This window comes from Hipposideros armiger, unplaced genomic scaffold (assembly GCF_001890085.2).
Source record: "Hipposideros armiger isolate ML-2016 unplaced genomic scaffold, ASM189008v1 scaffold_7, whole genome shotgun sequence".
NCBI classification, from domain to species: Eukaryota; Metazoa; Chordata; class Mammalia; order Chiroptera; family Hipposideridae; genus Hipposideros; species Hipposideros armiger.
This window is the reverse complement of record NW_017731357.1, coordinates 553,493-566,773: the sequence shown is the minus strand read 5'-3', so window position 1 is coordinate 566,773 and position 13,281 is coordinate 553,493. Positions and strand designations below refer to the sequence as shown.

General features: G+C 43.0%; 1 protein-coding gene across 2 annotated transcripts in view; it reads right to left on the bottom strand.

Moving 5' to 3' along the window:
* The window catches only part of SLC9A7 (solute carrier family 9 member A7), a 154,848-nt gene extending 143,437 nt beyond the window's left edge, over window positions 1-11,411 (bottom strand). The window contains exon 1 of one of the 2 annotated variants that reach the window (XM_019649400.1): window positions 10,884-11,411. In XM_019649400.1, coding sequence (XP_019504945.1) covers window positions 10,884-11,211 — 328 coding nt within the window. In that variant the 5' untranslated portion in view covers window positions 11,212-11,411. The remainder of the gene's footprint in view (window positions 1-10,883) is intronic. The other variant, XM_019649408.1, reaches the window with a different exon arrangement.
* Between the last annotated feature and the right edge of the window lie 1,870 nt (window positions 11,412-13,281).

Sequence of the window (13,281 nt, the reverse complement as noted above, 5' to 3'; positions counted from 1 at the left end):
GGGAGTGGGGTGGCGGATTGGGGGAGGGGAGTTGCACTCTGCACTGTACACCTGAAGCTGATGTTGTATAATATTGTATGTCAACTATAATTGAATATATATATATATATATATAGTCACATGATGTGGAGAATAGTGTGGGAGTGGAGTCAATGGAATTGTAATAGATATGTATGATATTGGGGGGAGTGGGGTGGCGGATTGGGGGAGGGGAGTTGTCACCTTGAGGGGTAAAAAGTATAACTATTTCACTGTGTTGTACACCTGAAACTAATTTAAAAAAACACTAACGAATACTAAGAGCTGAAGAGAATATGGTGCAACTGAAACTCTTACACATTCCTAGCTGGAATGTACAGCCACTCTAGAAAACAGTTTGGCAGTTTCCTTATAGAGTTAAACATATATTTACCCTATGACCCAGCAATCTTATTCCTGGTATTTACCATAGAAAAATGTAAACTTACATTCACACAAAAACCTGTACACTAATATTTATAGCAGCTCTATTCATTATCACAAAAAAAGTGAAAACAACTCAAATGTCCTTCAACTGGTAAAAAAATAAACAACCTGTGGTACATCCATAAAACGAAATCCAACCCGGCAATAAAAATGAGCTAACTATAGAAAAATGTAACCACATGGGTGAAGCTCAAAGGCATTATGCTGAGTGAAAAAGTTAATCCCAAAAGGTTACATACTGAAAAGTTCCATTTATACAACATATTTGAAAAGCCAAAACTACAATTATGGAGAACAGATCATTGGTTGTCAGAGAGGGGTGGTAGCACAAGAGAGTTTTTTAGGATGATGGAGCTAGCGTTCATCTCGATTCTGGATGGTTACACCTATCTATACAGATGTTAAAATTTGTAAAACTGCATGTCAAAAGTCAATTTTACTTGTGATAATTTAAAAAATAAAATTAATAAATCCCCCCCAAAAAATTAAATAAAAGTATGGATAAAACTGAAGACGCCTCAGGAACATAAAAAGCTAACAGTCAGTTGACACCACATGTTACTCAGCAGGAAAAAATAACATAATAGTCCTAATGTTGCTATCTCTAGGAGGGCCTGCTTGCATGATTGATCCTTGCAATATCTCCTGGTAATCTGGCTCGTAAAATATTACCTATGTTACTAATTGATAAGGTTGTTTTGTGTGCCTGGAACACTGAATTCTGCCATACCGGCTTGGCTAGATTTTCTGTAAATGTGATTTATGTTTCTGTAAGTGTGATTTATGGTGAACACCTGCTTTCCTTCTGGGAGTCAGAAATTTCCGTAAGAGTGCCTGATCAACCCCCAATAAAAAAATTCTGGGTCTTGAACAAGATTCCCTAGTTAGAAACACTATTTAATTGCTGGAGGGGAAAGCTTGTTCTGTGAAACCCCATCCCTAGACCCCTAAGGGAAAATTTTAGAAGCCCACATCTAGACTCTTCCAGACTCCATCCATTACATCTTTTTCAGATGCTGGTCCTGCTGCGTATCCTATCACTGTAATAAATCATAGCTGTGATTACAAATGTCTCTGAATCCCATGAGTCTTTCTAGGAAATCACCAAATGTGTGGGTGGTCATCAGATGTCCAAAACAGTTACAAAATATAAGTGGTACTTTAAATCTTAACCCTTTCCTCAAACCCTTTCTCTGGACCTCTACTGCCTACTCCTCAGCCTCCTTTAAACTCCCAAGCAGAGCCATATCCACTGTAGTCATGAATATCTGCATCAGGTCCTTGAACAGCCCAGACTGTCACACCCAGGTTCCAAATGGAACTCAGAACCTGGTGTAAAAGTTACAATTAGGTTCAGCAGCAAACAACAAAAGACCCATTTCTCTGTCACATATAAGGAGTCCAGAAGTATGCAAACCAAGCCTGACATGGCACCTCTAAGCTATTAAGAGATCTCAGCTCCATCTACCTTATTGTATTGCCAGAAGTGTCTTCCATTCCCAAGGTTACCTCTTGATCCAATATGGCTGCTGGACTTCTAGCCATAACATCCACATCCAAGAAGACAGAAGCCATGGAAGAAGAAGGGCATGCTTCCATCCTTTTAAGGATACTTTGCAAAAATCACACACATTTCTTCTAATCTTTAGCCAGAACTTAATAATATGACCACACCTAACTACAAGAGAGACCAGGAAATGCAGTGTTTTCATTACACAGCCCCACTCTGAGACATTCTAAGTCTGGGGCCAGACCTGCTAGTTCTAACAAGCTCCCAGGTGATACTGATAGGTCTATTGAAACAACTTCATAAACTCATTATAAATGCTCTCTTCAAACTGGGTTACTTAAAATAAAAATTTATCAGCAACCAACAACAGTAACAAAAACAAAAAAATGCATGCAAATCCTACTACTTCTCTTTTCTGGATCATGTATGACAAAGTACTCAGCAAATACTGCAACAGAGATTGGCTAGCTACTTTCCAACCTGTTCCTCTTCCTCTAGCTGTATTACATTTCCCTGCCTCCCTTCCAGTTAGATGTGGTCTCGGGACCAAGTTCTGTTTAACAGAAGGAGACAAAGTGAGGAGCAACACTTCCAGGCTCAGCACATAAAACTTCCCCATATGATTCTGATTCTGTCCTGATTCATTGGCTGCAGAGGGAGAATTCCAAGGCTCTAAGGAAGGGGGAGGCCACAAAATGGAAGGCACCTGGTCCCTGAATCACCACATGGATAGCCGCCTACGATAGCCTTGCACTGGCCCATTACATGAGGAAAAAGTGAACTTTTCTTAGGTTAGGTCACTGCAATTTGGGGTGGCTCCATTAAAACAGCTAGCATCCCCCTAATACAAATATCCACATTGATTAAAAGCCAGGTAGCATACTTCAACCAAAAGAGAAAAGTCTCCTAAAATACAGCCTCTTGTAAGTGGAACAGAGGTGATTTTTCAAGACATGTAAACTTTAAAAATAAAAAAAAAATGAAAGTAAAAAGAAGGTACTGACTATATATTTTTTTAATTATATAGTTACAGGATGTAAAGTACAGCATCGGGAATATAGTCAATGGTATTGTAATAGCTATGTGCGGTGTCAGAGGAGTATTAGGCTTGTTGGGGTTATCACTTTGTGAGGTGTGTAAATGTCTAATCACTATGTTGTTTTGTACACCTGTAAGTAATAAAAAAAGAAGTTACTGATAATCAAGTCATGTAAGCCTAACATTATCACATGTGAACTAACGGCAAACAGCATTACTCAGTGTCAGAAGGAGTTTAATGAGAGTAACAGACAGGATGCATCCAGCCTCACCTGTACCGCATTTGAGGCAGGAAGGTAACAGGTTACCAGCTAACAGGTTAACAGGGAGGTTAACATCTTCTCCAATCTTCTATTTTAATATAAATTTCAGAGCATACCAAAAAGTTGAAAGAGTTTATAAAGTACACCCTTGCATCCATCACCTAGATTTCACAGTTGCTAGAATTTTACCATATTTGTTTTCTCTGTATATGTACTGTGTATATTTTTTTGACTGAACTTTTAAAAAGTAAGTTGCATACATTAGGACTCATACAATTAACTCATAAATACTTCAGCCTGTATCTCCAAAGAATAAGTACATTCTCCTATATAACCTCAACTGTCACACCTAAGAAAAATCACAGTAATTCCCTAATATCATCTAGTATCAAGTCCACACTCAAATATCGTTGACTGTCCCCAAAACATTTTTACAGCTTTTTCATGAACCAGAAGACAACCAAGTTTCACGAACCAGAAGCCAGTCAAGTTTCCTATGGCTACATTTCGTTGTCTCTTTCATCTCCAATAACTTAGAACACTGTCTTGGTCTGCTAGAGCAAAATACCACAGACTGGGTGGCTTAAACAACAAATATTTATTTCTCACAGTTCTAGAGGCTAGGAAGTCCAAGATCAAGGTGCTAGCAGATTCAGTGTCCAGTTAGGGCCCTCTTTCTGGCTTGTAGATGGCACCTTTCTTGCTATATCCTCACACGGCAGAGAGAAAAGGAGCTCTGGTCTCTTCCTCCTCTTATAAGGGTACTAAGCGCATCATGGAGGCCCCACCTTCATGACCTCATCTAAGTCTTGTCACTTCCTAAAGGTCCCACCTGCAAGTACCATCACAGTGAGCATTAGGGTTTCAACATACGAATGGGTGTGGGGACACACAATACAGTCCATAACAAATACCCCGCCTTTTTGTTTCTATTGACAAAGACGTTTTGAAGAAACCAGAATAATTGTCTTGTAGATTGTTCTGTACCTTGGATATGTCTAATTGTTTTCACATGTTATTTTATAATTTGTTTCTGTCCCCTGTTTCCCGTAAACTGGAAGATATGCCTAAATCCTCCATTAGATTCAGATGAAACATTTGGAGGATGAATACTACATAGGTAAAGCTGTGCACTTCTTATTGTATCACATCAGGAGGCACGTAATACCAGGGAGTTCCACAAGGAGCAAGGATAAATTTGATGACGTGATTATAAGATGATGACTGCCAGACCTCTCCACTGTACCTTCCTTCCTTTGTGATAGGCAAGTAATTTGTGGGGTGATACTCAGCACCATGCAACTACAATGTTCCACAAACAAACTCTCACCTGTGGCTCTGTAATTCAATGAAAAATCCTTGTCTAAATCAATTATCACTGAGAGTTGTGAAATGCTGATTTTTCCAATTACATCATTTCAAAAAGGTTAACTTCTGGAAGTTCTAAGAAACGTTTTCAGGAAATGTCTTTTTTCTAATATTAAGATATATTTTACTTCCATTTATAACTTTTAAGGAACTAAAGCTACCTAACCACATAACTATAATCTATTTCTAATATATTTTTTGCTACAAAAAAGTCATTTGCTTTATTTTAAAACAATGTTTCAATTGCAAAAGTAACGTGTGAGTGTTACTGATATTTCAGGCCATTCAGAAGAGCATAAAGGAAAAGTAACATCTTCCCTCCCTCTCTCCCAACAACTGGTCCCACTGCCAAAGGATAACCAATGCTAAATTTGTGTGTCTTCCCAGAGGAGCACACATGTCATGTATAAATGTATATGTATTATGTTTATGTACATACATTACATATGCTTTAAAGAATAAATGAGATATTATACAATACTGTTCTGTGCCCTTTTTTTCCACAACAGTATGTATGGACAACCTGCCTTAAAAGAACTCCTATGTTCATTGCAGCACTATTTACAATAGCCAAGACTAACCGAAATGTCCATTGGTAGATGAATGGATTAAGAAACTGTAGTTCATTTATACAATGGAGTATTACTCAGCTATAAAGAAGAATGAAATCGTACCATTTGCAACGATGTGAATGGACCTAGAGAACATCATGCTAAGTGAAATAAGTCAGTCGGAGAAAGACAAATACCATATGATCTCACTTATATGTGGAATCTAAAGAACTGAATAAATGAGCATTGTAAACAGAAATAGTCTCAGAGACACAGAGGAAAAACTAATGGTTGCTATTTGGGGGGTGGGATGAGAGAGAAGGAGAAGGGATGAGACAACATAAATTGGTAACTACAATATTGCCACAGAGATATGAAAGATAGTTTGGGGAGTATAATCAATAATGTTGTAAATATTTTTAGGGGGTCAGGTGGACTCATGTTTTGTTAGGGAGACCTCTTCATGGACGGTGTAGAGGCCTGAACACTGCACTGTACACCTGAAGCTGATGTTGTATAATATTGTATATCAACTAAGATTTGATATATATGTGATCATGGGATGTGCAGTACAGTGTGGGGAGTGGAGTCAATGGAATTTTGACAGATATGTATGATAATAGGGGAGGGGGCAGTTGACTGGAGGAGGGGCTGGTCACTTTGTGAGGACTGAAAAGTATAACTATTGCATTGTTTTGTACACCTAAAACTAATAATAATAAAAAAGGACATCTGAAAACACCTCTTATTACCAGCTGCATAGTATTTCTTAGCAGGAATGTGCTATAATTTAACTAGCCCCTTTTTGATGAGTATTGCAACTTGTTTCTGTTGCAACAAATATTGCTGTCTATATAATATGCCAGTGCAAGTTACATGTTAATGCAAGTATTTCTAAAGAATAAATTCCAAGAATTGAGACTAGGGCCGGCCGAGTGGCACGCTGGTTAAGAGCTGGCTTGGGACACCAGAGGGTCCCGGTTCGGATCCCACATATGAGGGCCAGTGAACACTGCCCTCCACAGCTAAGATGCTGAACAACAGCTCAACCTGGAACTGGGCTGCCGAGAGTCGCCTGCGACAGCGTAGGCTGCACTCCCTGTGGCAGTGTGTAGCCAGCAGCCAGCGTGAGCGGCCAGCAGCCGCAGTGAGCGGCTGTCCAGAAGCCGGCGACTGATCTGCCTCGCCCGGGAAGAGCAGTGAAGCAACGTCCTCCACAACTAGACTGAAGAACAAAAAGACAGCAACTTGTCTGTTCCCCTTCCCCCAATTCCNAGTGAAGCAACGTCCTCCACAACTAGACTGAAGAACAAAAAGACAGCAACTTGTCTGTTCCCCTTCCCCCAATTCCCCAGCGCTGTTCCCATCCCGCCTATTCCCCAATTTAAAAAATCTTAAAAAAAAAAAAAAGAATTGAGACTACCGGATAAAAGAGTAGGGTAGATACTTTGTACATTTTATCTAGGTATTAACAAATAGCCCACCAAAAAAATTACAATTCTTCTCACCCCCACTAACTGTATCCTAATGCATTGTCAAATTACAGCAGGCCTCGCTACTGAATGAACCTCAAGTAGCAATGCTGACCAAAGAATCACAAAGTCTAAAATGAGAATGAGAACTAATATTTACCAAGTGTTTAAATACCAGACACTACAATTGACCTTGAGAGGATCTCAATCATACAATAATCCTGTGAGATGAGTGACATTGTCTCCATTTTTGAAAAGAGGAAGCTAAGGCTCAGATCACTTACACAATGTTATATACAGCTTTATAAGTAACAGGGCCCACATTTGAACCCAGGGGATCTGGTACCAAAGTGAAACCACATCGAGCTGCCCCACACTGGGGCCAAACTGACAGGGTTCTCAAAAAAACAAGGGCTCCTGATTAACAAGGAAGAGGGTAGTTCTGAAATATTTGCTTACAGGCTCAAATGTTAATTTCATGCCACTGAAAAAAGTTAAATTTTCCCCTTTCACACTGCCTATGAACCCACTCTCAGGCTCTGCTTAGTAATGCAGCCCCAATAAAGCAACAATGAGCCTACAGGCCACAGAACCTGGAAGGGCTTGGAAAGTTGATAGGACTGGAGCAGGAGGAAACGTGAAGCAGGTGGTAGGCTAGCATGGCCAAGTTAGATATTTTGGCCCCGTATCAGTTGTCACCAAAACATTATGGGGGAAGAGGAACTGCTGTACACATGAAAGAGAACCACAATTAACTGACACAATATGTTTATACCACCTTTCTCTGACTCGCACACTTGCTATTTCTGCTGAACAGACATGCTGGGCCCAGTAACTTTAGGATGGCACTTAATCTCGTACAGAGCCAGACAGCTGGGGGCTCCCTGCCCTGACAAAACAGGTTAGACTGGTGGCCATGCCTGCTGCTGTGGGTCTGGGGCGCTGCTTTCAACTTCCCTGGAGAGGCTGGTCTGTGGTCACCTTCCCTCTAGCTGCCTGAGGCTGTTGTCAGGAAGGAGAATTTAAAGCTCTCCCTTGGTGGGTGGGGGTGTTCCTTTCAATTTAAACGTTAAGCATTCACGGTGTGTTGGTTATTGTCCTTAGGTCCTTTACACCCAAGCAAGTGCTTATTATGGGATCTATTTGCGCACACCACTCCTAATGTAACATCAACTATTCTTTGGGGGTAATGGGATAAAAGGGAAGGGAATGAAAGTCTCATTCTTTCATTCCCTTCCCTCATTTTGTCTAAATTCTAGGCACAGGACTCCAGAAGTTCCATGGGTATAGGCAACTGTTGAAAGGTCACAGAAAAGTGACGGCATAATGTGATTTAAACAGGGAGAAGTGGGCATCAAATTGGATGATCTGAGGAGCATCTTAAAATATTATTACAAAGTCATAGGATGGCGGCATGGACACACTTTCATAGTTCAAAAATCAAAAAGGACAAAGTGTGCTTTGTGAGTGATGTCAGCCTCCCAACCCAATGTCACGGCCACCTAGTTCCTCCCCACACCAAGGAAGCCAATGTTACTTCGTCTATTGCATGTCCTTCCAGAGATATTTTATGACTATACTGGAAAATGTAAATATTATCAGAATTTATTTTAATATATTACTATAATATGTGATATATATTATAGTAATATATATCACAATCTATTTTAAATATTTAAGCCTTCCCTCTCAGATTAAAGTGCCACTTAAATATTTTAAAAGTAGCAGAAATTAGATTTTTCAAAATTTCAAAGTAAAGAGTTTTAAAATTCACAGTTGAACTCTTTCACTCACAAAAATTTGCCAAGTAAAAAGTTAAATTGTTAACCTGCAGAAATAAAGTTGGGCACCCAGCACATAGCAGATATTTAAGTGTTTCCTTTGGTCGTTTTGTCCTTTATTACTCAGACGCAACAGGACAGTTACTCACTTCCTCTATTGATCTTGACAAATGTAATCTGGTTTCTTACTTTTAAAAAAGAGAAGTCCTGAAAACCCATACTGCATTCACTTAATTGTTCACAGATTTTCATACTGACTTTTTTTGTCAGAATCCCAATAGTCTTCAGTATATAATACATAATTAGCTAATCAAATTACATTAGAATACAGATTGGGGGGACTAGAAACATAAGAGTAAATATCTCTGAAAGAAAGAGAGAAATGTTTCTCACAACTACAGGCAATCCACATCAAAGTAATATTTGGCATAACCTAGGACATCGCATAATGACAAACTAAATTTCTTAATACATTGCAAAGTAACACCAAAACCCAAAGACATAGAACAAAACTACACGGAATGCTATGAGATGATGTTGCCTTTTCTGAACAATCATCAATTAAACCAGATTTCAGTAACACAAAATGAAACAGTACACTGTAGCATGGCCCCAATGACTAAAAACTTGAGATGAGTTTTAAAAGTACATATCAGTAGAGGAAAATCCCACTGCTGTTCTTAAGCCTTAAGATAAAGGTGACTGAACTCCTAAGAACATGGATACTCCTCGGAAAATGTATATTTAAATCCCCAATTATTTTCTGTGAACATGAGCATGTATTTATAAGCATGTCAAAGCTACCTTCTAAAAGTATTTCACATTGTACTTTAATGAATTGGATTTAGGGGCTATAAAATAAAAATATTTCACGGCTATCTATATACATATAAAGGCAATCTTCATCTGCATTATGGCTCAGAGTCAATTGCCAGAAACGACAACGTGCTTCAACTCCCCACTCTGCTCTCTGCTCAGGAAACCTTCTAGCTTACCTGCAACCCTAGCATCAGACATTTGTAACCAACTGACACAAACCATAGAGCTCAAGAATGACCAGGTATCCAGGCCAAAGTTTGTGCTCACACCTGTAATTTGCAATAACCAAACTCAATTTGAGACTTGGTCCTGTTTCAATTCAAGATCAGTTGAGGCCACTATCTCTTGAAAATACAAGAGCTCCCAACAGCACTTCGCAACCTTGGTAGCCATGAGTCTGGGCTGTCAATGACCAATCAAGAACCATGAGAAGCAAGGCCCAGGGACAAGGGTAATTTTCACATTAAAGATTAAGGTGTCTGCTTTCCATTCTCTATCAGGGAACCCTGAATGGAAATTAAGTGGATAGATCCCTCCAGTATAAGTGAAGTAAAATGCTCCCTACTGGGAACAGTCATGAAATGGACTCATTTATTTCACATGAGGATGCCAACGTAGGCCTTAATGCTACTGAATGAAATTCAAAAAGAGAATACTTGGTTTCAGTTTGGAGTCATGGGGGAAAGGGTGTTAGAGGGCATGGTGGGTGAAGAGGGGTGATTCAGACTGTGGCTAAACGATACCCATATAATGACAGATTTGTACAGACCACTGTGCATGTGACACAATGAGCCATTAAATCCAGAAAAGGATAGCATCAGACCACCATTCTCAACAAAAGAAGGCTGATTCCAGAATTAAAACCACTACTTTTCCTCTTCATACCTCACAAACGTATCTTCACAGTCGCATCCATCTTACAATGTGAGGAATACCAAAGCTCCTCATCGTTTGGAGAAGGCAAGTCACTGGGTGTAACTTTGCACTTAGACACAAGGATAGGTGTTATGCCTGCATCCCGGACTAGGCCCTACATGTCTGGGCACCACTCTGGGTCCTGGACGCTCACCTTTCACACCGCTTCACGCTCCAACTTTATTAACCCGAGACACGGGAACACAGACCTCAGAAGTGGAAGCCCAGCCTGGCTGACCATGGATGTGGCATCCACCAGGCCCCGCCAGCCCATGCCCAAGCAGATGAGCCCTCAGCCCTCACCCCCACCCTCACTGTGGCCTGCCTCCCGGAATGGAGCAGTCCTCTGCGAAGTCACCCACCTCCCGCCAAGGCACACACACCCTGTTGGGCTGAACTGGGGCAGGGGACCGGGGGGCGCGATGCGGGGTGAGACAGAACCTGGCCACCTCTGTGTCTTTCATTTTCCCGGTTCCCCGATGAAGAAACGTTGAAATGGGGTGGAATTCTTTTTAACGGTAATAGAAAGCCAGAAAATGCAGACAGTTGACCTTGGAAACTAACACCGTCGCAGCGGGAAAACAAAAAGGAACAAAACACGTTGGCAAGTGAAGGGGGGAGCACAGCGCAGCGCGGAGGGGAGTGCGGCGGCCCAGCCGCTCGAGGGGTGTTGGGATGGTGGGTGCAGGTGGGGTGCTCACCATAGATCATGGCCAGCCCGGTCTCATGCAGGAAGCGCACCCGGCGGTGCTTGAAGAGCCAGATAGTGAGGATGGTGAGCGTGAGCAGCAGGATGAAGGTGAGCAGGCTCACGCTGTCTTGCCGGTGGCTCTCCTCTGCCTCCTTCTCAGTGGCGAGCTCCTCCATGGCGCTGCTGTCCTCGGCCGCCGCCCCAGAGGAGGCCGCGGCAGCGACACGCAGCCCCCGACCCAGCAGCAACGGCAGCAGCGACAGCAGCAGCAGCTGTTGTGGCAGCACCCGGGCCGCCCGCCCCGGGCCAAGGCGCGCCGCGTCACCACCAGGCTCCATGGCCCCAGGGCCGCCCGCGCCTCCTGCGCACGGGGACCTGCAGCCCGCGCCGTCGGTGGGTTCGCACGGCGCCAGCGACCTGCCCGAGTAGCCTTGGCCGCTGCAGCTCCTCCTCCGGCTGGCGCCCGGGCGGGGGAGGGGCGCACGCAGTGCGCAGGATCCCCAAGCACCGCCCCCCGCCCGCGCACCTGTTCGGCCCCCAGTTGCGCCGCGCCCAGCGCGGGCCAGGCCACAGGAGCAGGGTCGGCAGTCGCTCACCGACCCATGGGCGGGGCCGCCAGTGCCCTGGCGTCTCTGTGCTCCTATGCCGGGTCCTGGCGTACCTGGTCAGGCCGTCTGGGGTCGAGGGGCGGGTTCCCAGGCCCTCGCCGCCACGTTTCCTAAACTGGACGCCAGAGGTCGCCTGTACCTGGCAGTAGCATCAGCTTGGATTCGCGCTATGCGGTCTTGAGCCCTCTCTGAGACCACTGTGTAGCCGCCCTGGGCCCAGTAAAGTGGGGGTTTGGGGAAAGCGAGGAGCCGCGAAGCCATGTTACCCCCTACACCTCTCTTTCCACATCTTTCCCAGTTCCAGCCACCTCTTGGCGCTTCCCAGAACCTGTCAGTCTTCATTCAAACCTCTGCTCTAGTCTGTCCCAAAGCGAGGAGGGATAAGGGATCGGAAGTGGGGGGAGCGTTTAAATATATCCTTCACCACTTGGGGAATAGACTGACTTCTATTTCTGGGAAGAGGGTTGAACCAGAAGGAAATGAACACTTGCCATTCCGGGTAGGTGAGCAGCAGGTGGGAGCGGGGGGTGGGGAGGAGAGATTATGCTGGTGGCCCTTTTATGTTGAAAATCTGGTAGCCCAGAAAGTCTTTGAATGAGTCTCAGGACCAGTCCCAGCTCTGGGAAAAAATTATATACTGAACTCTGGAGGATAAAGCCTCTTGGAACAAATTCTCAGAAACTAGAATTTTCAATCCACCTTGTTCCTCTGGTCAAGGAAGAAAAGAGAGATTAAATTATAAACCACTGAATGCCCAGTGCTAACACTGTGCTCATAAATGTTTATTGAACCACCCTGAAATCCGTACCAACTGTCTGTATTTCTCTCCAGGAAGTGTTTGCATTTTTAAGAGGATTCATTGAAGAAAACAATGCTTGACTAAAAGAAGTAATGATAGGGTAAAGGTGGCATTAGATAGGAAAGATGGTTGGAGTACTGCAGCCTTCCTGGTTCCCCTCTAGGTGAACACTCTGCCAAGCCTGCTTAGGACCTTCTTTAAGCAGGATAATCTCTTCATCTAGATTTTTAGCTAGTGTCTTCCCTATTCCTCCATACTGTCACCGAGCCCCTGCAAAAATCCATCTACCTTTACGTTTCATGCAGGTTCCCAATGAAATTGCAAACACTGAAAACCTGGATTGTCACAGAGAAAGTTATACAACAATGGGAAAACGTGATGTAATTTCTGGAGACTCACTAAAGTCCATTTTTGCTGAAAACTGGCCATATTGGTCATAATATTTAATATTACACCCTCTTGGGCGCCCAAAAGTCAAAAACAGAACTTCTCTCTATAGCTCACAATGACGACAACTTAAGAGCTACATTTAAAGTACAGATTTCTTAGTGCTTGTGGCAGATTGTATTTTCCAAAAATGCCTACAACCTATATTTCCAATCCCACATGCTTTTTCACTCCCCCATCAAGAGTTGGCATCTATGTTCCCTCAGTCATGAAGCTCGGTGGACCCTCGCAACTGCCTCAAAGAATAGAATGTGGCAATGGAGACTGCATAACTTGCGAAGCTAAGTCATAAATGGCAACCTAGTTCCTACCTGGCTCACTCTCTCTCACATTCTTGCTCTCCACTCACTTTGGAGGAGTCCTGAGCTTCTGTGTAAGAAATCTAGACCACAATGAGATATCACCTGGTACCTGTTAGAATGGCTGTCATTAAAAAAGACGAGACAGGGCCGGCCGAGTGGTGTGATGGTTAAGAACTGGCATGGGACGCCAGAGGGCCCCGGTTCGGATCCCACATATGAGGGCCAGTGACACTGCCCTCTACAGCTAAGATG